General features: G+C 40.3%; 1 protein-coding gene across 1 annotated transcript in view; it reads left to right on the top strand.

Annotated features, from left to right (window-relative positions):
- The first annotated feature begins 1,077 nt into the window (after positions 1 to 1,077).
- Positions 1,078 to 26,205, top strand: part of LOC139759529 (uracil-DNA glycosylase-like) — a 36,203-nt gene continuing 11,075 nt past the window's right edge. The window contains exon 1 of the mRNA XM_071681746.1: positions 1,078 to 1,725. Coding sequence (XP_071537847.1) covers positions 1,078 to 1,725 — 648 coding nt within the window. The remainder of the gene's footprint in view (positions 1,726 to 26,205) is intronic.

The raw sequence follows: 26,205 nt of genomic DNA, 5'->3' as shown, positions 1-26,205 counted from the left end.
AACGCTCTCTGGCCATCTCTCCTACTTACATAAGTATACTTATGTATATCTCGCTTTTTAAACCAGGTATTCCCAATCATCAGTCCTTTTTCAGCACATAAATCTACAAGCTCTTCACCATTTCCATTTACAACACTGAACACCCCATGCATACCAATTATTCCCTCAACTGCCACATTACTCACCTTTGCATTCAAATCACCCATCACTATAACCCGGTCTCGTGCATCAAAACCGCTAACACACTCATTTAGCTGCTCCCAAAACACTTGCCTCTCATGATCTTTCTTCTCATGCCCAGGTGCATATGCACCAATAATCACCCACCTCTCTCCATCAACTTTCAATTTCACCCATATTAATCGAGAATTTACTTTCTTACATTCTATCACATACTCCCACAACTCCTGTTTCAGGAGTATTGCTACTCCTTCCCTTGCTCTTGTCCTCTCACTAACCCCTGACTTCACTCCCCAGACATTTCCAAACCACTCTTCCCCTTTACCCTTGAGCTTCGTTTCACTCAGAGCCAAAACATCCAGGTTCCTTTCCTCAAACATACTACCTATCTCTCCTTTTTTCACATCTTGGTTACATCCACACACATTTAGGCACCCCACTCTGAGCCTTCGAGGAGGATGAGCACTCCCCGCGTGACTCCTTCTTCTGTTTCCCATTTTAGAAAGTTAATACAAGGAGGGGAGGATTTCCGGCCCCCCGCTCCCGTCCCCTCTAGTCGCTTTCTACGACACGCGAGGAATACGTGGGAAGTATTCTTTCACCCCTATCCCCAGGGATAATATACATATATATATACACACACACACACACACACACACACACACGCACACACACACACACACACACACACACACACACACACACACACATACATATATATACATATGAAAAATGTAAGAAACAATTTAGAAAACAAACTTTTAGCTTGAAATGAATGAAAAAATGAACGTCACATAATGGTTCAACCTCTGGCTATGGAAAAGGAAATGTACAATTTATTCACACAAACGTCAATAGCAGTTCTCATCAATTTCACCACTGAATCAATAAGCTTCAATGTCTAAGCTACATTTTTCTCCAACTTTTCTCCAACTTCTCCAACCCTACTTTGAAAAGTTAAGCAACTTTTTGGAGCATGAACGGAGCAAAGCAACAATTTACCCGCCAGAAGACCAGGTATTTTCTTGGACTCGCCATTGTGACTTGCAGGATGTCAAAGTAGTCATACTAGGTCAAGATCCATACCATGGGCCAAGACAGGCTCATGGTCTGTGCTTTAGTGTTCAGATTGGTGTTCAGCCACCACCAAGTCTCTTGAATATGTACCAAGAACTGGAGTCTGATATCCCAGGATTTGTGCGCCCATCACATGGACACTTGTATGGCTGGGCAAAACAAGGTGTTTTACTGCTCAATGCCTGCCTAACTGTAAAGGCCCACAAGGCAAACTCACACAAGGATCAAGGTTGGGAGACTTTCACTGATGGTGTGATAAAAACAGTCTCAGAACGCAATAAAGGTGTTGTGTTCCTGTTGTGGGGATCATATGCACAGAAGAAGGCTAGTGTTGTTGATAAGAGAAAGCACCACCTACTCAATGCACCTCATCCTTCACCACTGTCTGCACATCGTGGGTTCTTTGGATCAACCCGGAATTATTCCCTGAAACAACGCTTGGAAGGAGGCAGAAGTGATATTGTGACAGTGATTGTGTCAGCGTCGCGTCGCCTCGCCGCAGTGTATCGAGACAGACTTCCCCAGAACTTTCTAAAGGGGAAGTAAATGTTTATAGTTGTGTTACTGGAGTGATAGTTTTCATGCATGGTGTTTTGACAAGAAAATAGTGAAGTTGGAGAATATATATATATATATATATATATATATATATATATTTATATATATATATATTATCCCTGGGGATAGGGGAGAAAGAATACTTCCCACGTATTCCCTGCGTGTCGTAGAAGGCGACTAAAAGGGAAGGGAGCGGGGGGCTGGAAATCCTCCCGTCTCGTTTTTTTTTTTTTTTTTTTTTTTTTTTAATTTTTCCAAAAGAAGGAACAGAGAAGGGGGCCAGGTGAGGGTATTCCCTCAAAGGCCCAGTCCTCTGTTCTTAACGCTACCTCGCTATCGCGGGAAATGGCGAATAGTATGAAAAAAAAAAGGGTAGTGAGTGGTGGGATGAAGAAGTAAGAGTATTAGTGATAGAGAAGAGAGAGGCATTTGGACGATTTTTGCAGGGAAAAAATGCAATTGAGTGGGAGATGTATAAAAGAAAGAGACAGGAGGTCAAGAGAAAGGTGCAAGAGGTGAAAAAAAGGGCAAATGAGAGTTGGGGTGAGAGAGTATCATTAAATTTTAGGGAGAATAAAAAGATGTTCTGGAAGGAGGTAAATAAAGTGCGTAAGACAAGGGAGCAAATGGGAACTTCAGTGAAGGGCGCAAATGGGGAGGTGATAACAAGTAGTGGTGATGTGAGAAGGAGATGGAGTGAGTATTTTGAAGGTTTGTTGAATGTGTTTGATGATAGAGTGGCAGATATAGGGTGTTTTGGTCGAGGTGGTGTGCAAAGTGAGAGGGTTAGGGAAAACGATTTGGTAAACAGAGAAGAGGTAGTGAAAGCTTTGCGGAAGATGAAAGCCGGCAAGGCAGCAGGTTTGGATGGTATTGCAGTGGAATTTATTAAAAAAGGGGGTGACTGTATTCTTGACTGGTTGGTAAGGTTATTTAATGTATGTATGACTCATGGTGAGGTGCCTGAGGATTGGCGGAATGCGTGCATAGTGCCATTGTACAAAGGCAAAGGGGATAAGAGTGAGTGCTCAAATTACAGAGGTATAAGTTTGTTGAGTATTCCTGGTAAATTATATGGGAGGGTATTGATTGAGAGGGTGAAGGCATGTACAGAGCATCAGATTGGGGAAGAGCAGTGTGGTTTCAAAAGTGGTAGAGGATGTGTGGATCAGGTGTTTGCTTTGAAGAATGTATGTGAGAAATACTTAGAAAAGCAAATGGATTTGTATGTAGCATTTATGGATCTGGAGAAGGCATATGATCGAGTTGATAGAGATGCTCTGTGGAAGGTATTAAGAATATATGGTGTGGGAGGAAAGTTGTTAGGAGCAGTGAAAATTTTTTATCGAGGATGTAAGGCATGTGTACGTGTAGGAAGAGAGGAAAGTGATTGGTTCTCAGTGAATGTAGGTTTGCGGCAGGGGTGTGTGATGTCTCCATGGTAGTTTAATTTGTTTATGGATGGGGTTCTTTGGGAGGTAAATGCAAGAGTTTTGGAAAGAGGGGCAAGTATGAAGTCTGTTGGGGATGAGAGAGCTTGGGAAGTGAGTCAGTTGTTGTTCGCTGATGATACAGCGCTGGTGGCTGATTCATGTGAGAAACTGCAGAAGCTGGTGACTGAGTTTGGTAAAGGGTGTGGAAGAAGAAAGCTAAGAGTAAATGTGAATAAGAGCAAGGTTATTAGGTACAGTAGGGTTGAGGGTCAAGTCAATTGGGAGGTGAGTTTGAATGGAGAAAAACTGGAGGAAGTGAAGTGTTTTAGATATCTGGGAGTGGATCTGGCAGCGGATGGAACCATGGAAGCGGAAGTGGATCATAGGGTGGGGGAGGGGGCGAAAATTCTGGGGGCCTTGAAAAATGTGTGGAAGTCGAGAACATTATCTCGGAAAGCAAAAATGGGTATGTTTGAAGGAATAGTGGTTCCAACAATTTTGTATGGTTGCGAGGCGTGGGCTATGGATAGAGTTGTGCGCAGGAGGATGGATGTGCTGGAAATGAGATGTTTGAGGACAATGTGTGGTGTGAGGTGGTTTGATCGAGTGAGTAACGTAAGGGTAAGAGAGATGTGTGGAAATAAAAAGAGCGTGGTTGAGAGAGCAGAAGAGGGTGTTTTGAAGTGGTTTGGGCACATGGAGAGGATGAGTGAGGAAAGATTGACCAAGAGGATATATGTGTCGGAGGTGGAGGGAACAAGGAGAAGAGGGAGACCAAATTGGAGGTGGAAAGATGGAGTGAAAAAGATTTTGTGTGATCGGGGCCTGAACATGCAGGAGGGTGAAAGGAGGGCAAGGAATAGAGTGAATTGGAGCGATGTGGTATACCGGGGTTGACGTGCTGTCAGTGGATTAAATCAAGGCATGTGAAGCGTCTGGGGTAAGCTATGGAAAGCTGTGTAGGTATGTATATTTGCGTGTTTGGACGTATGTATATACATGTGTATGGGGGGGTTGGGCCATTTCTTTCGTCTGTTTCCTTGCGCTACCTCGCAAACGCGGGAGACAGCGACAAAGTATAATAAAAAAAAAATATATATATATATATATATATATATATATATATATATATATATATATATATATATATATCTTTCTTTTAAACTATTCGCCATTTCCCGCGTTAGCGAGGTAGCGTTAAGAACTGACGACTGGGCCTTTTTTGGAATATCCTCACCTGGCCCCACTCTTTTCCTTCTTTTGGAAAATTAAAAAAAAAAAAAAGAATGGAGGAATTCCAGCCCCCACTCCTTCCCCTTTTAGTCGCCTTCTACGACACGCAGGGAATACGTGGGAAGTATTCTTAATCCCCTATCCCCGGGGATACATATACATATACATATATATATATATATATATATATATATATATATATATATATATATATATATATATATATATATATATATATATATATATATATATATATATATATATATATATATATATATATATATATATATATATATATATATATATATATATATATATATATATATATATATATATATATATATATATATATATATATATATATATATATATATATATATATATATATATATATATATATATATATATATATATATATATATATATATATATATATATATATATATATATATATATATATATATATATATATATTATCCCTGGGGATAGGGGAGAAAGAATACTTCCCACGTATTCCCTGCGTGTCGTAGAAGGCGACTAAAAGGGGAGGGAGCGGGTGGCTGGAAATCCTCCCCTCTCGTTTTTTTTTTAATTTTCCAAAAGAAGGAACAGAGAAGGGGGCCAGGTGAGGATATTCCCTCTAAGGCCCAGTCCTCTGTTCTTAACGCTACCTCGCAAATGCGGGAAATGGCGAATCGTATGAAAAAAAAAAAAAAAAAAAAATATATATATATATATATATATATATATATATATATATTTATATATATGTATATATATATATATATATATATATATATATATATATATATATATATATGTACGTGTAGGAAGAGAGGAAAGTGATTGGTTCTCAGTGAATGTAGGTTTGCGGCAGGGGTGTGTGATGTCTCCATGGTTGTTTAATTTGTTTATGGATGGGGTTGTTAGGGAGGTAAATGCAAGAGTCTTGGAAAGAGGGGCAAGTATGAAGTCTGTTGGGGATGAGAGAGCTTGGGAAGTGAGTCAGTTGTTGTTCGCTGATGATACAGCGCTGGTGGCGGATTCATGTGAGAAACTGCAGAAGCTGGTGACGGAGTTTGGTAAAGTGTGTGGAAGAAGAAAGTTAAGAGTAAATGTGAATAAGAGCAAGGTTATTAGGTACAGTAGGGTTGAGGGTCAAGTCAATTGGGAGGTGAGTTTGAATGGTGAAAAACTGGAGGAAGTGAAGTGTTTTAGATATCTGGGAGTGGATCTGTCAGCGGATGGAACCATGGAAGCGGAAGTGGATCATAGGGTGGGGGAGGGGGCGAAAATTTTGGGAGCCTTGAAAAATGTGTGGAAGTCGAGAACATTATCCCGGAAAGCAAAAATGGGTATGTTTGAAGGAATAGTAGTTCCAACAATGTTGTATGGTTGCGAGGCGTGGGCTATGGATAGAGTTGTGCGAAGGAGGATGGATGTGCTGGAAATGAGATGTTTGAGGACAATGTGTGGTGTGAGGTGGTTTGATCGAGTAAGTAACGTAAGGGTAAGAGAGATGTGTGGAAATAAAAAGAGCGTGGTTGAGAGAGCAGAAGAGGGTGTTTTAAAATGGTTTGGGCACATGGAGAGAATGAGTGAGGAAAGATTGACCAAGAGGATATATGTGTCGGAGGTGGAGGGAACGAGGAGAAGAGGGAGACCAAATTGGAGGTGGAAAGATGGAGTGAAAAAGATTTTGTGTGATCGGGGCCTGAACATGCAGGAGGGTGAAAGGAGGGCAAGGAATAGAGTGAATTGGAGCGATGTGGTATACAGGGGTTGACGTGCTGTCAGTGGATTGAATCAAGGCATGTGAAGCGTCCGGGGTAAACCATGGAAAGCTGTGTAGGTATGTATATTTGTGTGTGTGGACGTTTGTATGTACATGTGTATGGGGGGGGTTGGGCCATTTCTTTCGTCTGTTTCCTTGCGCTACCTCGCAAACGCGGGAGACAGCGACAAAGTATAAAAAAAAAAAAAAAAAAAAAAAAAAATATATATATATATATATATATATATATATATATATATATATATATATATATATATATATATATATATATATATATATATATATATATATATATATATATATATACGCAGTCCCTGCTGGTACTTCCTCACACAAGTTTCCTTCCCAAGCTTACTTACTCTCACCACCCTCTTCACAACAACATTCACTCTTCTTTTCTGAAAACCCATACGAATCTTCACCTTAGCCTCCATAAGATAATGATCAGACATCCCTCCAGTTGCACCTCTCAGCACATTAACATCCAAAAGTCTCTCTTTCGCACGCCTGTCAATTAACACGTAATCCAATAACGCTCTCTGGCCATCTCTCCTACTTACATACGTATACTTATGTACAGAGCATCAGATTGGGGAAGAGCAGTGTGGTTTCAGAAGTGGTAGAGGATGTGTGGATCAGGTGTTTGCTTTGAAGAATGTTTGTGAGAAATACTTAGAAAAGCAAATGGATTTGTATGTAGCATTTATGGATCTGGAGAAGGCATAGAGTTGATAGAGATGCTGTGTGGAAAGTATTAAGAATATATGGTGTGGGAGGCAAGTTGTTAGAAGCAGTGAAAAGTTTTTATCGAGGATGTAAGGCATGTGTACATGTAGGAAGAGAGGAAAGTGATTGGTTCTCAGTGAATGTAGTTTTGCGGCAGGGGTGTGTGATGTCTCCATGGTTGTTTAATTTGTTTATGGATGGGGTTGTTAGGGAGGTGAATGCAAGAGTTTTGAAAAGAGGGTCAAGTATGAAGTCTGTTGGGGATGAGAGAGCTTGGGAAGTGAGTCAGTTGTTGTTCGCTGATGATACAGCGCTGGTGGCTGATTCATGTGAGAAACTGCAGAAGCTGGTGACTGAGTTTGGTAAAGTGTGTGAAAGATGAAAGTTAAGAGTAAATGTGAATAAGAGCAAGTTTATTAGGTACAGTAGGGATGATTGTCAAGTCAGTTGGGAGGTAAGTTTGAATGGAGAAAAACTGATGGAAGTAAAGTGTTTTAGATATCTGGGAGTGGATCCGGCAGCGGATGGAACCATGGAAGCGGAAGTGGATCATAGGGTGGGGGAGGGGGCGAAAATTCTGGGAGCCTTGAAAAATGTGTGGAAGTCGAGAACACGATCTCGGAAAGCAAAAATGGGTATGTTTGAAGGAATAGTGGTTCCAACAATGTTGCATGATTGCGAGGCGTGTGCTATGGATAAAGTTGTGCGCAGGAGGATGGATGTGCTGGAAATGAGATGTTTGAGGACAATGTTTGGTGTGAGGTGGTTTGATCGAGTACGTAACGTAAGGGTAAGAGAGATGTGTGGAAATAAAAAGAGCATGGTTGAGAGAGCAGAAGAGGGTGTTTTGAAGTGGTTTGGGCACATGGAGAGAATGAGTGAGGAAAGATTGACCAAGAGGATATATGTGTCGGAGGTTTAGGGAACGAGAAGTGGGAAACCAAATTGGAGGTGGAAAGATGAAGTGAAAAAGATTTTGTGTGATCGCTGCCTGAACATGCAGGAGGGTGAAAGAAGTGCAAGAAATAGAGTGAATATATATATATATATATATATATATATATATATATATATATATATATATATATATATTATCCCTGGGGATAGGGGAGAAAGTACACTTCCCACGTATTCCCTGCGTGTCGTTCAAGGCCACTAAAAGAGGAGGGAGCCGAGGGCTGGAAATCCTCCCTTATCGTTCTTTCTTTTCTTTTTTTAATTTTCCAAAAGAGGGAACAGAGAAGGGACCAGGTGAGAATATTCCTTCAAAGGCCAAGTCCTCTGTTCTTGGCGCTACCTAGCTATCGCGGGAAATGGCGAATAGTTTGAAAAGAAAAAATAAAATATATATATATATATATATATATATATATATATATATATATATATATATATATATATATATATATATATATATATATATATATATATATATATATACTTCCCACGCTTTCCTCAAGTGTCGTAGAAGGCGACTGAAGGGGGAAACAGAAGAAGGAGTAACGCGGGGAGTGCTCATCCTCCTCGAAGGCTCAGATTGGGCGTCTAAATGTGTGTGGATGCAACCAAGATGAGAAGAAAGGAGAGATAGGTAGTATGTTTGAGTAAAGGAACATGGATGTTTTGTCTCTGAGGGAAACAAATCTCAAGGGTAAAGGGGAAGAGTGGTTTGAGACTTTCTTGGGAGTAAAATCAGGGGTTAGTAAGAAGACAAGAGAAAGGGAAGGAGTAGCACTACTCCTGAAACTGGATTGGTGGGAGTATGTGATAGAGTGTAAGAAAGTAAATTCTAGAATGATATGGTTAAAACTGAAAGTGGATGGAGAGAGATGGGTTATTATTGGTACCGAGGCACCTGGGCATGAGAAGAAAGATCATGAGAGGCAAGTGTTTTGGGAGCAGCTGAGTGAGTGTGCTAGTAGCTTTGATGCACGAGACCGGGCCCAATATTACTTTCCATGGTTTACCTCGGAAGCTTTAACTGCCCTGGTTCAATCCACTGACAGCAAGTCGACCCCGATATACCACATTGTTCCAATTCAATCTATTCCTCTCACGCCTTTCACCCTCCTGTATATCCAGGCCCGATCGCTCGAAATCTTTCTCACCCCATCCTTCCACCTCCAATTTGGTCTCCCACTTGTCCTCGTTCACTCCACCTCTGACACATATATCCTCCTTGACAATGTTTCCTCACTCATTCTCTCCATATGACCAAGCTCTTTCAATACCCCCTTTTCTGCTCTCTCAAACACACTTTTTTTTATCACCACATATCTCTCTTACCCTTTCATTACTTACCCGAGCAAACCACCTCACACCACATACTGTCCTCAAGCACCTCATATCCCAAACGTCCACTCTCCTCCGCACAACGCTATCTATAACCCATGTCTTGGAACCATATAACGTTGTTGGAACAAATATTCCTTCAAACATACCCGTTTTAGCTCTCCGAGATAACGTTCTCTCCTTCCACACATTCTTCAACGCTCCCCGGACCTTCGCCCCATCCCCTTCCCTGTGACTGACTTTTGCTTCCATGGTCCCATCCGCTGCTAAATCCATTACCAGATATCTAAAACACTTTACTTCCTCCAGTTTTTCTCTATTGAAGCTTACAACTCAATTAACATGTCCTTCAATCCTACTGAACCTATCAACCTTGCTCATATTCACATTTACTCTTAGCATTCTTCTTTCACACACTTTACCAAACTCAGTTACCAATTCTGCGGTTTCTCACCTGAATCAGCCACCAGCGCTGTATCATCAGCGAACAACACCTGACTCACTTCCCACGCCCTCTCATCTACAACAGATTGCATACTTTCCCTCTCTCCAAAACTCTTGCATTCACCTCCCTAACCACCCCATCCATAAACAATTTAAACAACCATGGAGACATCACGCACCCCTGTCGCAACCGGCATTCACATGGAACCAATCACTTTCCTCTCTTCCTACTCGTACACATGCCCTACATCCTTGATAAAAACTTTTCACTGCATGTATCACGTTACCTCCGATACCGCATACTCTTAATACCTCCCACAGAGCATCTCTATCAACTCTATCATATGCCTTCTCCAGACCCATAAATGCTACATACAAATATATGTTTTTATAAGTATTTCTCACATACATTCTTCAAAGCAAACTCATGATCCACACATCTGCCATTCTCCAATCTGATGCTCTGTACATGCCTTTACCCTCTCAATCAATTCCCTCCCAAATAATTTCCCAGGAATACTCAACAAACTTATACCTTTGTAATTTGAACACTCACCTTTATTCCCTTTCCCTTTTACAAAGTAGTACGCATGCATTCCGCCAATCTTCACTCACTGCACCATGAACCATGCATACAATGAATATCTTTTCGAACTAGTCAAAAACACAGTCACCTCCTTTTTTGATAAATTCCACTACGATGCCATCCAAACTCGCCGTGTTGCCGACTTTCATCTTCCGCAAAGCTTTCACTACCTTTTCTCTGTTTACCAAATCATTCTCCCTGACCCTCTTTCTTCGCACACCACCTAGACCAAAACACCCTATATCTGCCACTGTTATCAATCAATTTCAAGAAACCTTCAAAATGTTCACTACATCTCCTCACATCACCACCACTTGTTATTAACTCCCCATTTGCCCCCTTCACCGATGTTCCCATTTGTTCTTTTGTCTTTCGCACTTTATTCCTTCCAAAATATCTTTATATTCTCCCTAAAATGTTTTGATACTTTCTCACCCTAACTCTCATTTGCCTTGTTTTTCACCTCTTGCACCTTTCTCTGGACCTCTCGCCTCTTTCTTCTATACATCTCTCAATCATTTGCACTATTTCCTAGTAAAAATCGCCCAAATGCCTTGCTCTTCTCTTTCACTGACACCCTTATTTCTTCATGCCACCACTTGCCTCCCACCTTTCTCATGATACAGGCATCTTTTGCGCAAGCCATCACTGCTTCTCTAAATACATCCCATTCCTCCCCTACTCCCCTTACGTCAATTGCTCTTACCTTTTTCCATTCTGCACTCAATCTCTTCTGCTTTTCCTCACACAAGGCTCCTTTCCAAGCTCACTTAATCCCACCACTCTCTTCACCCCAACATTTTCTCTTCTTTTCTAGAAACCTTTACATATCTTCACCGCCTCTACAAGACTTCCCTCCAGTTGCTCCTCTCAGCATATTAACATCCAAAAGTCTCTCCTTCGCGCGCCTATCAATTAAAAAGTAATTCAATAACGCTCTCTGGCTATCTCTCCTACGTATATCCCATGTATATTTCTTTTTAAAACAGGTATTCCCAATGACCAGTCCTTATTCAGCACAAAAATCTAAAAGCTCTTCACCATTTTCATTTGCAACACTGAACATCCCATATACACCAATTATACCCTCAACTGTCATATTACCCGCCTTTTCATTCAAATCACCCATCACTATAACACGGTCTCGTGCATCAAAGCTGCTAACACACTCACTCAGCTGCTCCCAAAACACTTGCCTCTCATCATGTTTCTTCTCATGACCAAGTGCATAGGCACCAATAATCAACTATCTCTCTCCATCTACTTTCAGATCTACCCATATCAATCTAGAGTTTGTTTTTTACACTCTATCACATACTCCCACAACTCATGCTTCAGAAGTAGTGCTACTCCTTCCTTTGCTCTTGTCCTCTGACGAACCCCTGAGTTTACTCCTTAAAGACATTCCCAAACGACTCTACCCCTTTACTCATGAGCTTCGTTTCACTCAAAGCCAAAACATCCAGGCTCCTTTCCTTAAATTTACTACCTATCTCTCCCTTTTTCTCTTCTTGGTTACATCCACACACATTTAGACACACCTATCCGAGCCTTGGCGGAGGATGAGGACTCCCCGCATGACTCCTTCTGTTTCCCCTTTTAGAAAGTTATGATACAAGGTGGGGATGGTTTCTAGCCCCCCGCTCACGTTCCTTTTAGTCGCATTCTACGGAACGCGGGGAATGGGCGGGAAGTATTCTTTCTTCCCTATCCTCAGGGATAGTGGATAAAGATCTGGTGAAAAAGAATTTTCTCTATTTACCATTTTTTTCCTTATCTTATTTTTTTTAACTTCGTGAAGCGTTACACCCCCCTCGCCCACACACACACACGCACACAAAAAAAAGATAAGTAAGTACATAGAATAGAATATATATATATATATATATATATATATATATATATATATATATATATATATATATATATATATATACATACATATTTCTTTCTTTCTTTCTTTCAAACTATTCGCCATTTCCCGCATTAGCGAGGTAGCGTTAAGAATAGAGGACTGGGCCTTTGAGGGAATATCCTCACCTGGCCCCCTTCTCTGTCCCTTCTTTTGGAAAAAAAAAAAGAGAAAAAGAGAGGGGAGGATTTCCAGCCCCCCGCTCCCTCCCATTTTAGTCGCCTTCTACGACACGCAGGGAATACGTGGGAAGTATTCTTTCTCCCCTATCCCCAGGGACAATATATATATATATATATATATATATATATATATATATATATATATATATATATATATATATATATATATTTTTTTTTTTTTTTTAATACCTCGTCGCTGTCTCCCGCGTTTGCGAGGTAGCGCAAGGAAACAGACGAAAGAAATGGCCCAACCCCCCCCATACACATGTACATACACACGTCCACACACGCAAATATACATACCTACACAGCTTTCCATGGTTTACCCCGGACGCTTCACATGCCCTGATTCAATCCACTGACAGCACGTCAACCCCTGTATACCACATCGCTCCAATTCACTCTATTCCTTGCCCTCCTTTCACCCTCCTGCATGTTCAGGCCCCGATCACACAAAATCTTTTTCACTCCATCTTTCCACCTCCAATTTGGTCTCCCTCTTCTCCTCGTTCCCTCCACCTCCGACACATATATCCTCTTGGTCAATCTTTCCTCACTCATTCTCTCCATGTGCCCAAACCACTTCAAAACACCCTCTTCCGCTCTCTCAACCACGCTCTTTTTATTTCCACACATCTCTCTTATCCTTACGTTACTCACTCGATCAAACCACCTCACACCACACATTGTCCTCAAACATCTCATTTCCAGCACATCCATCCTCCTGCGCACAACTCTATCCATAGCCCACGCCTCGCAACCATACAACATTGTTGGAACCACTATTCCTTCAAATATACCCATTTCTGCTTTCCGAGATAATGTTCTCGACTTCCACACATTCTTCAAGGCCCCCAGAATTTTCGCCCCCTCCCCCACCCTATGATCCACTTCCGCTTCCATGGTTCCATCCGCTGCCAGATCCACTCCCAGATATCTAAAACACTTCACTTCCTCCAGTTTTTCTCCATTCAAACTCACCTCCCAATTGACTTGACCCTCAACCCTACTGTACCTAATAACCTTGCTCTTATTCACATTTACTCTTAACTTTCTTCTCACACACACTTTACCAAACTCAGTCACCAGCTTCTGCAGTTTCTCACATTAATCAGCCACCAGCGCTGTATCATCAGCGAACAACAACTGACTCACTTCCCAAGCTCTCTCATCCCCAACAGACTTCATACTTGCCCCTCTTTCCAAAACTCTTGGAATATATATATATATATATATATATATATATATATATATATATATATATATATATATATATATATATATATATATATATAAAGTGCGTAAGACAAGGGAACAAATGGGAACTTCAGTGAAGGAGGCTAATGGGGAGGTGATAACAAGTAGTGGTGATATGAGAAGGAGGTGAAGTGAATATTTTGAAGTTTTGCTGAATGTGTTTGATGATAGAGTGGCAGATACAGGGTGTTTTGGTCGAGGTGGTGTGCAAAGTGAGAGGTTTAGGGAAAATGATTTGGTAAACAGAAAAGAGGTAGTAAAAGCTTTGAGGAAGATGAAAGCCAGCAAGGCAGCGGGATTGGATGGAATTGCAGTGGAATCTATAAAAAAAAAGGGGGTCACTGTGTTGTTGACTGGTTCGTAAGGTTATTCAATGTATGTATGATTTATGTTGAGATGCCTGCGGATTGGCAGAATGCGTGCATAGTGCCATTGTACAAAGGCAAAGGGGACAAAGGTGAGTGCTCAAATTACAGAGGTATAAGTTTGTTGAGTATTCCTGGTAAATTACATAGGAGGGTATTGATTGAGAGGGTGAAGGCATGTACAGAGCATCAGATTGGGGAAGAGCATGTTGTTTCAGAAGTGGTAGAGGATGTGTGGATCAGGTGTTTGCTTTGAGGAATGTACGTGAGAAATAGTTAGAAAAGCAAGTGGATTTGTATGTAGCATTTATGGATCTGGAGAAGGCATATGATAGAGTTGATAGAGATGCTCTGTGGAAGGTATTAAGAATATATGGTGTGAGAGGCAAGTTGTTAGATGCCGTGAAAAGTTTTTATCGAGGATGTAAGGCATGTGTACGTGTAGGAAGAGAGGAAATTGATTCGTTCTCAGTGAATGTAGGTTTGCGGCAGGGGTGTGTGATGTCTTCATGGCTGTTTATATACATATATATATATATATATATATATATATATATATATATATATATATATATATATATATATATATATATATATATATATATATATATATATATATATATCTATATATCTATATATCTATATATATATATATATATATATATATATATATATATATATATATATATATATATATATATATAGATATATATATATATATATATATATATATATATATATATATATATATATATATATATATATATATATATATATATATATATATATATATATATATATATATGTACATATATATATGCTTACAGGCTAGTGAGTGTTTAGCGGTGCTTCTGATGTTGTTGGATCATTGGTTCATTTTACGGAGGCTCGTTGGACAGAATTGTGCTCCCACTTGAATTGAGAGAAAACCCCAGAACTCAACCAGGGCTGGTGTGTCCGGGTCTACTTTGTGACGCTTTTCTGTCTGATCAGCTGCTTCATCTTTTTCCAGAAAAGAGGTAAGGTGTTTGAATTCCCTATTGTTTGGGTTGGTTATCCACCTCAGAATCTGGGGCCTAGCCCCACTGTTATGGACTCTTCTAAACCTTCCACTACTCTCGTAAAGGGTAGTGGTGGTGATCGACCTTTGCCTGACATAAAGTAAAGAAAATGCTGAATTCGTGATGATACGTGCAACCGGTTCGATGACTCTAGCTTCCCTCAACTCCTTCCTCATCAAGAAAGTGACTGATGGTCAGGCTGGTGCAGTTGAAATGGCCAGGAAACTGGCTACTGGCGACTCAATCGAAGTGAAGTCATCAAATCTTGTTGCGGACTTACTTAATCTAAGAAAGTTGTATTCATATATTGTGGCTTCCATTCCGATGAACCTGAATTCATGCGGGGGAATAATCATCCTATCCTGATGTCAGACATGATTGAGGACGACATTATGAGGGAACTTACATACAAGGAAGTGATCGCTGTTTGATCGATCACAAAATTTATCTACTGCGAGCGAAGTAGAACCCCCATTTATGAATCTAATGCTGGAAAAAGTCCAGACTGCCGAGACATATTGCCATAGGTTATGTTAAGGTAGCGAAAGACCTTATATACCTAATCCTTTGCGATGTTTTATATGCCAAAATTATGGCCATGGTGAAGTCTTGTACTCCTTCATCTCGTTGTATAAAAAGTGCCAGTGAGGCCAATGTTGCTAATAGTTGTACGGCCAAAGTAGTACTTTACGTCATCTGTGGGGGAGGCAACCACCCAAGCTGGTACCGAGAATGTCCTCGATACAAGTTTGAGAAGGAAGTCTGCGCAGTTAAGGCAAAGGAGAACATTTGATATGGTGAAGCAAAGAAAAGGGTGAAGAAAACTCATGAGATTCCCAAATCTAATGAGTCCTATGCTATGGCAAGCATCCCGAATTGCTGAACGACGACCCACGACTCCAGACGAATCCATAACGAATCAGACTGACACTGACTCTGACTGACGATTCTCTCTACAACGACTCTTACTCCAAAGCCACCTGCTCTGTTCGTCCCCCCCTCCCCCCCTTTCTGTGTTTAGGGAATGCACACTGTTATCATTAGAAAAAATATGTGATTCTGATAAAGAATAAGCTTTATATTTAACTATCCTCTTCATGAACTTACAAACAAAGTTCGTCAATGCAATAATTCGAAACGAATTGATATTTGTAAGACCTATTGCATTGACGAACTTTGTAAGGTCATGAAGAGGATAGTTAGATATAAAGCTTATTTTTAATCAGAATCACATATTTTTTCTATTGATAACAGTGTGCATTCCTTAAACACAGAAGCACAATGGATCATCTAATAGATTTGGAACATAACATTTCAGACACTTTTACAATGAAAGATTTTCTGATTGGAGTTTTCTTAGATTTGGAAAAAGCCTTTCACATAATTTGGCGAAACAGAATTCTAAGTAAACTTTATGCTATTGGTTTAAGAGGTTCTTTACTTATTTCTATTCTAAATTCATAAAACTACAAAACATTTGCTGTCAAGATTGCTGCATCTAAGGCAATCTCGGACACACTTGTCCAAGAGAATAGGGTGCCGCAAGGCAGCATTCTAAGCCCAACAATATTCAATATCATGATGATTAATGATATTCTGTCTCCAGCTTCCGTCCCTCAAACCTTAAATACTCACTTTATGTGATGATTGTGCAATATGGCACTCCTCGCCTAATGCATAGTTTTCGGCTGAACGGGTTCAAATTGCACTTGAGTCCGTTCATCGTTGGGCGCTACAGTGGGGATTTTAGTTTTCACCAGCTAAAAATGTCGCAGTTGTTTTTGCCCGTAAAATAAACTTTCGAATTTGCAGCTAAAATTAGGCAGCAACCCGATTCCCTTCTGCAGTAACGTAAGATTTCTTGGCTTAAACTTTGACCCAAGATTAAATTGGAAGAAGACTTATAGATCATTTGATGGTAAAATGTAATAAAAGGTTAGATATTCTTAAATATCTCTCGGCTTCATTATGGTGAGCCGACAGGATATCTTTATCAATGTTATACAAGGCCCTTATTACAAGTAAACTAGACTATGGGTCTCATATGTATGCTTCGGCAAGCGACTGTACCCTGAGAAGGCTGGATGTGTTGCAGAATGAATGTCTGAGAATGTGTCTTAGAGCTCTCTCATGTACCAGAGTTCCGCGATTGAAAGTTGAGGAAAATGTACCTCCTCTCCGGCTGCGTCGAGATGAATTAACGTGAAAGTGTGGTATTCTGATAGCCATGAGAAATACTACTGCTGCTTCCTGTCGCCTGGCACAACAATACAATGGCCCTCAGGATACAATTCCTGAGTGAGAATTCTGGTCTGGAAGTGCAAGAAGCGTACACGGTGGTTAGAAATAAGATACCTCCTTGGGAGCAGTCAAGAATAAAAACTATGACCAATTGGCTAACTGTGAGGAAAAGAATGTGCCAAAGATCGAGGTGTACCAACGGTTTAGTAATGTCATTATAGATCAATTATCAGATGTCCAATTCTACACAGACGGCTTCAATACAGGTGAATGTGTGGGTGCAAGTATGTGGTCGAACGAATGTTCTCTTAGGTACAGGATTACGAACCACACATTCGTTTTTTGTGCCGAGTTATTTGTCATTGATTGGGCCATAGATTATATATAATCATTTCAATTAATATCAAATCAGTATTTTTTACCGATTTGTTATCAGCTCTTGAAATTAAGAGTCTGGTTACACTGAGTCAAATGAAATTCAGGGCAACATTATTAATAAATCAAACTCGTGTAACAAAGATATTATCTTCATTTGTGTGCCAGGTGGATCATTGCAACATCTACGGCAATGAACAGGCAGACCGGTTGGCTAAGTCGACCTCAGAACTCGAGGAGGTCGTTCCAATCCCTCGGGAGCTGGGGTCCTGCCTTTCCTTGGGAAAGAAATCAATATTTCTTCTGTAGCAAAGTCAGTGGCCCAGCCTGACCATCACAGGGAAATACAAGCCACAAGTAGCGGACTGGACGATCTAATACAGGAGGAACAGAAGGGAGGAAGTCGCGCTAACCCGTTTACGTCTCACCTCCACATACAGCACCCACCTACAACCTTACGTCACGTTCAGCACCCACCTGCAACCTTACATCACATACAGCACACACCTACAACCTTACATCACATATAGCACCCACCTACAACCTTACATCACATACAACACCCACCTACAACCTTACATCACATATAGCACCCACCTACAACCTTACATCACGTTCAGCACCCACCTACAACCTTACATCACATATAGCACCCACCTACAACCTTACATCACATACAGCACCCACCTACAACCTTACATCACACCTACCACAAAACACCCACCTACACTACACAACAGACATTCACCTACATCAAATGCACACATGTTAATTCTAACATAACACTTCAATCCACCTAAAACTATCAGAAGGTCAAAGTCAAACCAAATATCCTTGAAACACAAACAAACATACCTACATGTTACACAAATTACAACAAATTATCATCTTTCTCAATACAGACCCACTACAACATACTACAATACAGATTCCTAACTCTCGTCGGGCTGACTCCACGTTAAACTTACTGCTTCGTAAATCACCACTTGTCAAGCCATTTATTCATTCACACTGCGGCCTGGATGCAAGAAGCGACTTGTACGTTGTCCGTTTGTGCACACAACAACTTCCGTGTTATTTCAACTCACTATGTATGATACTCAACCAGTAAGCACCTCTAAGCCTATACTTTTCGTCAGCCCCCACACTGCACCATCGGAGTGTACCGACTTGTTTCTTCTCCCACATTACATCCCCTTACAAACTACACACTAGCAATCTATTCAACCTTATTGTTAGCTTATTCATTAATACTTTACCCCTAGATTTATACAACAGCACCACTAAATTACATACTATGAGCTACACCAGCAAACATCAAAAGGGTTAGCAGCCAATACAACCATCATAGCCGGCCCTCAAACCCAATAAACCAACTAAATACACTATCAATAATAAATATCATACATACAATTAATATATTATTTATTATATTAAATAATATATATACACATACTACTGTGTGTTTGTTTCGGCACTCCTACCTCGAATCTTGTTATGTATGCTAGTGTCCTTACAGCTACCTGATAGCTAAATATCACAAATTACAATGACACAAAGTCAAGTTACCCAGCACACCATCAAATACAGACACTATGATCCTTAATCAATATCTAACCACCTCAAGCTTACAAATAGCTTTCATTCGTACTGGAGTAAAGTACATAACGACCGTAATGACTACTACGTTGATAGCAAAGCCCATACAGCACCCACCTACAACCTTACATCACATAAATCACCCACCTACAACCTTACATCACATACAGCACCCACCTACAACCTTACATCAACAGAAATTTTCCAACAAGATGTGAAGAATGTTAAACAATTCTAACAGTAGACCACCTTCTCATGCAGTGTAAGAAGTATCAAGAAGAGAGGAAAAGCTAAGCAAATATCTTGAGAAAAGAAAACAAACATCACCATACATTTGTGATGACACAAATATAATCAACAAATTGAATCATCTTTCTCATGGAAACGGAAATAATCAAGATGATATAAGGTGGATTTTCCGGTCGACTCTGTGCCGGGGCTGACTTCACGGTGTAACTGCTTCTGCTTCGTGCTGGCAGTGTGGTGGGCAGAGCTATTTGTTCATTATGCTGCGGGCCTGGAGCAAGAAGGGATGGTTTGGTTTAGTGCTGGTTCCGTTTGGTGTCGAGCTGACAAATTCCCCGTGTTAATATTTCATAACTATGTATGTACTGCAAGCCATGGTGAAGGCCTGTCTCTCATATGTCCTATCTTTTCGCAGTCCTTCTGCCAGCTGCACCAGTGGAGGTTGTACCGACTTGGTTGTGTTTCCTCCTACGTTAACAATACCCACTTACAAATTCACACTGCAATATTCATATTTCATATCATTTATTGTTGTTCTTATTCCTGTATTACTTTTACCCCATAGGTTTATACAGACAGTACATATAGATTCATTATGTAGGGACTATACAGTCAAAAATAGAAAAGGGTTGCAGGCCTAATGACCTTCATCATAGGTCGCTGGCCGTTAAACCCAATAAACAACAACAGTATATATATATATATATATATATATATATATATATATATATATATATATATATATATATATATATATATATATATATATATATATATATATATGTATATATATATATATGTGTGTGTGTGTGTGTGTGTGTGTGTGTGTGTGTGTGTGTGTGTGTGCTTTAAAGCTACCTGGGTATAGGCTAAAGTTATCAAAATTAACAATCGAAAAAGTCAATTACATAGGCCACATGCATAGTGAGAGTGTACATGGTGGTCTTAGAATGATCTTTAACACCTCAGTGACAAAAGGTGTTCAAGATGTTTCAGTTAGTGGATGTAACGTACGTTAACGACCGTAATGACTTACTCAGGCGGTTGATAGGCCTAAAGCCCAAACAACCAACCAACCTTCAGTGACATTACGGGTAGCATAATGCGTTGAATGACACAATGTGACCGGATATTTGATGTCTACAGGGTGATCTTTTTCCCGACAATGCTTAGCGTAAGCTAACGTGGTCACCTCTGTGCCCTGATTGACTGTACCAACATCATCTCTCAGTTGGTCTTCTTATTATCTGGCCCATATGTACATCTTCACGTGATCTACATTTCACGTCGTAAACACTCCCAGTTTTCTGATAATTTGACCAAATTTCATTTTTTGTCTTACTGGTAGTATTGTTATTTTAGAACGCAGCATTAAAGGCACTGTATTTTCGTACATTTCTCATATCAACTAAATTAAGTGAATAAGGGAAATAACAAACATTTGGATCTGTCACTCTTATCTACATTATTCTTACTACATGTATGATATGCTTTCTTCACAAACACTCAGGATAACACATTTTCCTAGAAGTACATTTGATATGGTTACATTCAGCTTTTATATTTGTGTATTACATATAACCAATGCTTTTAAAACAATGTACATAATGAAAGATATTTTTTACAAAATGATTATGTATTGAAAAATAATGAATACATTTCTCAGCATTTGTAGGTTTCCTGTGGATTACATACCCTAATTATCATCACATCTAGAAAGGGTAATTTGCTATTTTCTTTTCATTCCATCTTAAACTCGATGGTGGAATGTATGTCACTTAATCCACTTCAGAAAACATCACAGTATTCAGAAGATTGTCATAGGGACCACACTTTAACTATGTATCTAAACCAAATTATTGGATGGTTACTTATACAAGTTAGGGAATTCACGTGGAATTCACTTCGAAACTGATAAGTTTATCAAGTAAATCAATGTTTCTAAACTAGTTCACAAAAATCAAGCTAATTCTCGAATGGGATGAAGAGATTTTTTCCTTGAACATGGCTAACATAGTTAACAAAGTGGATGATTTTAAAGTAGAAGAATTGGTCTTAGGGTGTTTTACAAGCAAGATCAGAAATGTTCATCTGTCTGAATATAAATTCATTAACTTTGATAAGACTTCCCTGTTCAGCAAAGTTCCTGTCGAAGAAACCATCACTTACTTTCTGAGGAGTTACCAACCTCAGTCTAAAATTACCCCTACCAATTAAAACATTCATTGACTTAACAGAACTTTTTGTTTCCAATGATGTTTTCCAAGATGCTTAGGGTGATTTGGTCTAGCAATGGGAAATCCCCTTAGTCCCATTCGCAGTAATTTATTCATGAAATACCTTGAGACTCAGTGAGATCCTATCTTCTATCTGTAACCATCCCGAAATTTGACATAGATACGTTTATGACATATGCGCCTTACGACCCTCTTCATAACATTGTGATGTTTTCTTTCATGTATTAAGTAACATTCAACCATCTTCGAGATTACGAGTGAATGGGAACAAGTAGGAAATTGACTCTCTCTCTCTCTCTCTCTCGATGAAGGTAGCAAGTGTGGGTATGTACTTGTGCGTGTATATATATATATATATATATATATATATATATATATATATATATATATATATATATATATATATATATATATATATATATATATATCTTTCTTCTTTCTTTCAAACTATTTGCCATTTCCCGCATTAGCGAGGTAGCGTTAAGAACAGAGGACTGGGCCTTGAGGGAATACCCTCACCTGGCCCAATTCTCTGTTCCTTCTTTTGGAAAATTAAAAAAAAAAACGAAAGGGGAGGATTTCCAGCCCCCCGCTCCCTCCCCTTTTAGTCGCCTTCTACGACACGCAGGGAATACGTGGGAAGTATTCTTTCTCCCCTATCCCCAGGGATAGGGGAGAAAGGGATAATAAGGGATAATAAGAAACAACTATTCGAAATACTAAGTACTCGAATACCCTTCGTCTTACTATGGTGAGCAACGGGGTCTATCGGTTGTTTCCGAACAGAACACATAGCCAGCTGAGAGCGTTTTACCGAACCTGACTGTACAACGCGGAGTTATATGAATACGAATAAAGTGTATATGAACGCGCACCTTCATAGAACATACAAAGCTCCATCAGCCAGGATCGAACCTGGGACCCCTTGTGCAAGAGGCAGGCATGCTAACCGCTAGGCTAAGGGACTGTATAATAGGAAACAACTCTCAGCTGGCTATGTGTTCTGTTCGGAAACAACCGATAGACCCCGTTGCTCACCATAGTAAGACGAAGGGTATTCGAGTACTTAGTATTTCGAATAGATGTTTCTTATATACAGTCCCCTAAGCCTAGCGGTTAGCATGCCTGCCTCTTGCACAAGGGGTCCCAGGTTCGATCCTGGCTGATGGAGCTTTGTATGTTCTATGAAGGTGCGCGTTCATATACACTTTATTCGTATTCATATAACTCCGCGTTGTACAGTCAGGTTCGGTAAAACGCTCTCAGCTGGCTATGTGTTCTGTTCGGAAACAACCGATAGACCCCGTTGCTCACCATAGTGAGACGAAGGGTATTCGAGTACTTAGTATTTCGAATAGTTGTTTCCTATTATACAGTCCCTTAGCCTAGCGGTTAGCATGCCTGCCTCTTGCACAAGGGGTCCCAGGTTCGATCCTGGCTGTTGGAGCTTTGTATGTTCTATGATATATATATATATATATATATATATATATATAGATATATATTATCATCATTATCATACTCAATCACCGTCTCCCGCGTCAGCGAGGTAGCGCAAGGAAACAGACGATAAATGGCTCAACCTGCCCACATACACATGTGTAAACATAAACGTCCATCCACGCACATAAACATGCATATGCATTTCAACATATATATACATATACATAAAGAGGCATATAAATATATACACATATACATATTCATACTTGCTGCCTTCATCCATTATCGTCGCCACCCCGCCACACAAGAAATAGCATCTACCCCCTCCCACCCGGCGAGGTAGCGCCAGGAAAAGTCTCTAGCTGTCATGTGTAATGCACCGAAACCACAGTTCCCTTTCCACATCCAGGCCCAACAGACCTTTCCATGGCTCACCCCAGACGCTTCACATGCTCTGGTTCAATCCATTGACAGCGCGTCCACCCTGATATACAACGTCGTTCCAGTTCACTTTCTTCCTTGCACGCCTTTCACCCTCCTATATGTTCAGGCCCCGATCGCTCAAAATCTTTTTCACTCCATCCTTCCACCTTCAGTTTGGTCTCCTACTTCTCCTTCTTCCCTCCACCTTTGACACATATCCTCTTCGTCAATCTTTCCTCACTCATTCTCTCCATGTGTCCAAACCATTTCAACGCACCCTCTTCTGCTTTCTCAACCACAATCTTTTTATTACCACACATCTCTCTTACCCTTTCATTACTTACTCGATCAAGCCACCTCACACCACATATTGTTTTCAAACATCTCATCTCCAACACATCCCCCCTCTTCCGCACAACCATTTCTATAGCCCATACCACATTGTTGGAGCCACTATTCCTTCAAATATAGCCATTTTTGCTCTCCGAGACAACGTTTTCGGTATCCACACATTCTTCAAGGCTCCCAGAACCTTCACCTCCTCCTCCACCCTATGACTAACTTCCGCTTCCATGGTTCCATCCGCTGCTACGTCCACTCCCAGATATCTAAAACACTTCACTTCCTCCAGTTTTTTTCCATGCAAACTTGCCTCCCAATTAACTTGTCCCTCAACCTTACTGAACCAAATAACATTGCTCTTATTCACATTTACTCTCAGCTTTCTTCTTTCACACACTTAATACCAAACTCAGTCACCAGCTTCCTTCTGCAGTTTTTCATCCGAATCCGCCACAAACGCTGTATCATGAGCGAACAGCAACTGACTCACTTCCCAAGCAATTTCATTCACAATAGACTCATACTTGCCCCTCTCTCCAAAACTCGTGCATTCACCTCCTTAACCTCCCCATCCATAAAAGAATTAAACAACCATGGAGACAACAAACACCCCTGCCGCAAAACAACTTTCACTGGGAACTAATCGCTTTCCTCTCTTCCTACTCGTACACATGCCTTACATTCTTGGTAAAGACTTTTCACTGGTTATAGCAACTTACCTCCCGCACCATATACATCCCTATCCACCCTATCGTATACCTTCTCCAAATCCATAAATGCTACATATAAATCAATCTGTTTTTTAAGTATTTCTCAGATATATTCTTCAAAGCAAACACATCCTCTACCACTTCTGAACCCACACTGCTCTTCCCCTATCTGATGGTCTGTACATACTTTTACCCTCAGTCAATACCCTACCATATAATTTCCCAAGGATACTCAACAAACTTATGTCTGTAATTTCAACACTCTCCTTTGCCTCATTTAACTTTCTCGAGTTCTAATAAGCATCTATTTCTCTAATCCTCAGGCAATGCACCATGATCCATACATACATTGAATATCTTTACCAACCAATCAACAACACAGTCACCACCTTTTTCAATAAAATTCACTGCAATCCCTCCAAACCCACCGGGAGATAGGGAAGAAAGAATACTTTTCACGTATTCCCTGCGTGTCGTAAAAGGTGACTTAAAGGGGAGGGAGTGGAGAGCTGGAAATCCTCCCCTAGAGCTATAAATTCCCCCATCTCCCAAAAAAAAAGGAGCAGAGAAGGGGGCCAAAAGAGGATTTTCCCTATTAAGCTTAGATCCTGTTCCTGTTGCTACCAAGCAAGCGCGGGAAATGGCGAAAATGTGTGGATCAGGAATTTGCTTTGAAGAATGTATGTGAGAAATACTTAGAAAAGCAGATGGATTTGTATGTAGCATTTATGGATCTGGAGAAGGCATATGATAGAGTTGATAGAGATGCTCTGTGGAATGTATTAAGAATATATGGTGTGTGAGGCAAGTTGTTAGAAGCAGTGAAAAGTTTTTATCGAGGATGTAAGGCATGTGTACGTGTAGGAAGAGAGGAAAGTGATTGGTTCTCAGTGAATGTAGGTTTGCGGCAGGGGTGTGTGATGTCTCCAAGGTTGTTTAATTTGTTTATGGATGGGGTTGTTAGGGAGGTGAATGCAAGAGTTTTGGAAAGAGGGGCAAGTATGAAGTCTGTTGTGGATGAGAGAGCTTGGGAAGTGAGTCAGTTGTTGTTCGCTGATGATACAGCGCTGGTGGCTGATTCATGTGAGAAACTGCAGAAGCTGCTGACTGAGTTTGGTAAAGTGTGTGAAAGAAGAAAGTTAAGAGTAGATGTGAATAAGAGCAAGGTTATTAGGTACAGTAGGGTTGAGGGTCAAGTCAATTGGGAGGTAAGTTTGAATGGAGAAAAACTGGAGGAAGTAAAGTTTTTAGATATCTGGGAGTGGATCTGGCAGCGGATGGAACCATGGAAGCGGAAGTGGATCATAGGGTGGGGGAGGGGGCGAAAATCCTGGGAGCCTTGAAGAATGTGTGGAAATCGAGAACATTATCTCGGAAAGCAAAACTGGGTATGTTTGAAGGAATAGTGGTTCCAACAATGTTGTATGGTTGCGAGGCGTGGGCTATGGATAGAGTTGTGCGCAGGAGGATGGATGTGCTGGAAATGAG

This window comes from Panulirus ornatus, chromosome 3 (assembly GCF_036320965.1).
Source record: "Panulirus ornatus isolate Po-2019 chromosome 3, ASM3632096v1, whole genome shotgun sequence".
NCBI classification, from domain to species: Eukaryota; Metazoa; Arthropoda; class Malacostraca; order Decapoda; family Palinuridae; genus Panulirus; species Panulirus ornatus.
The sequence above is the reverse complement of the archived record's forward strand: the minus strand, read 5'-3'. Positions and strand labels throughout refer to the sequence as shown.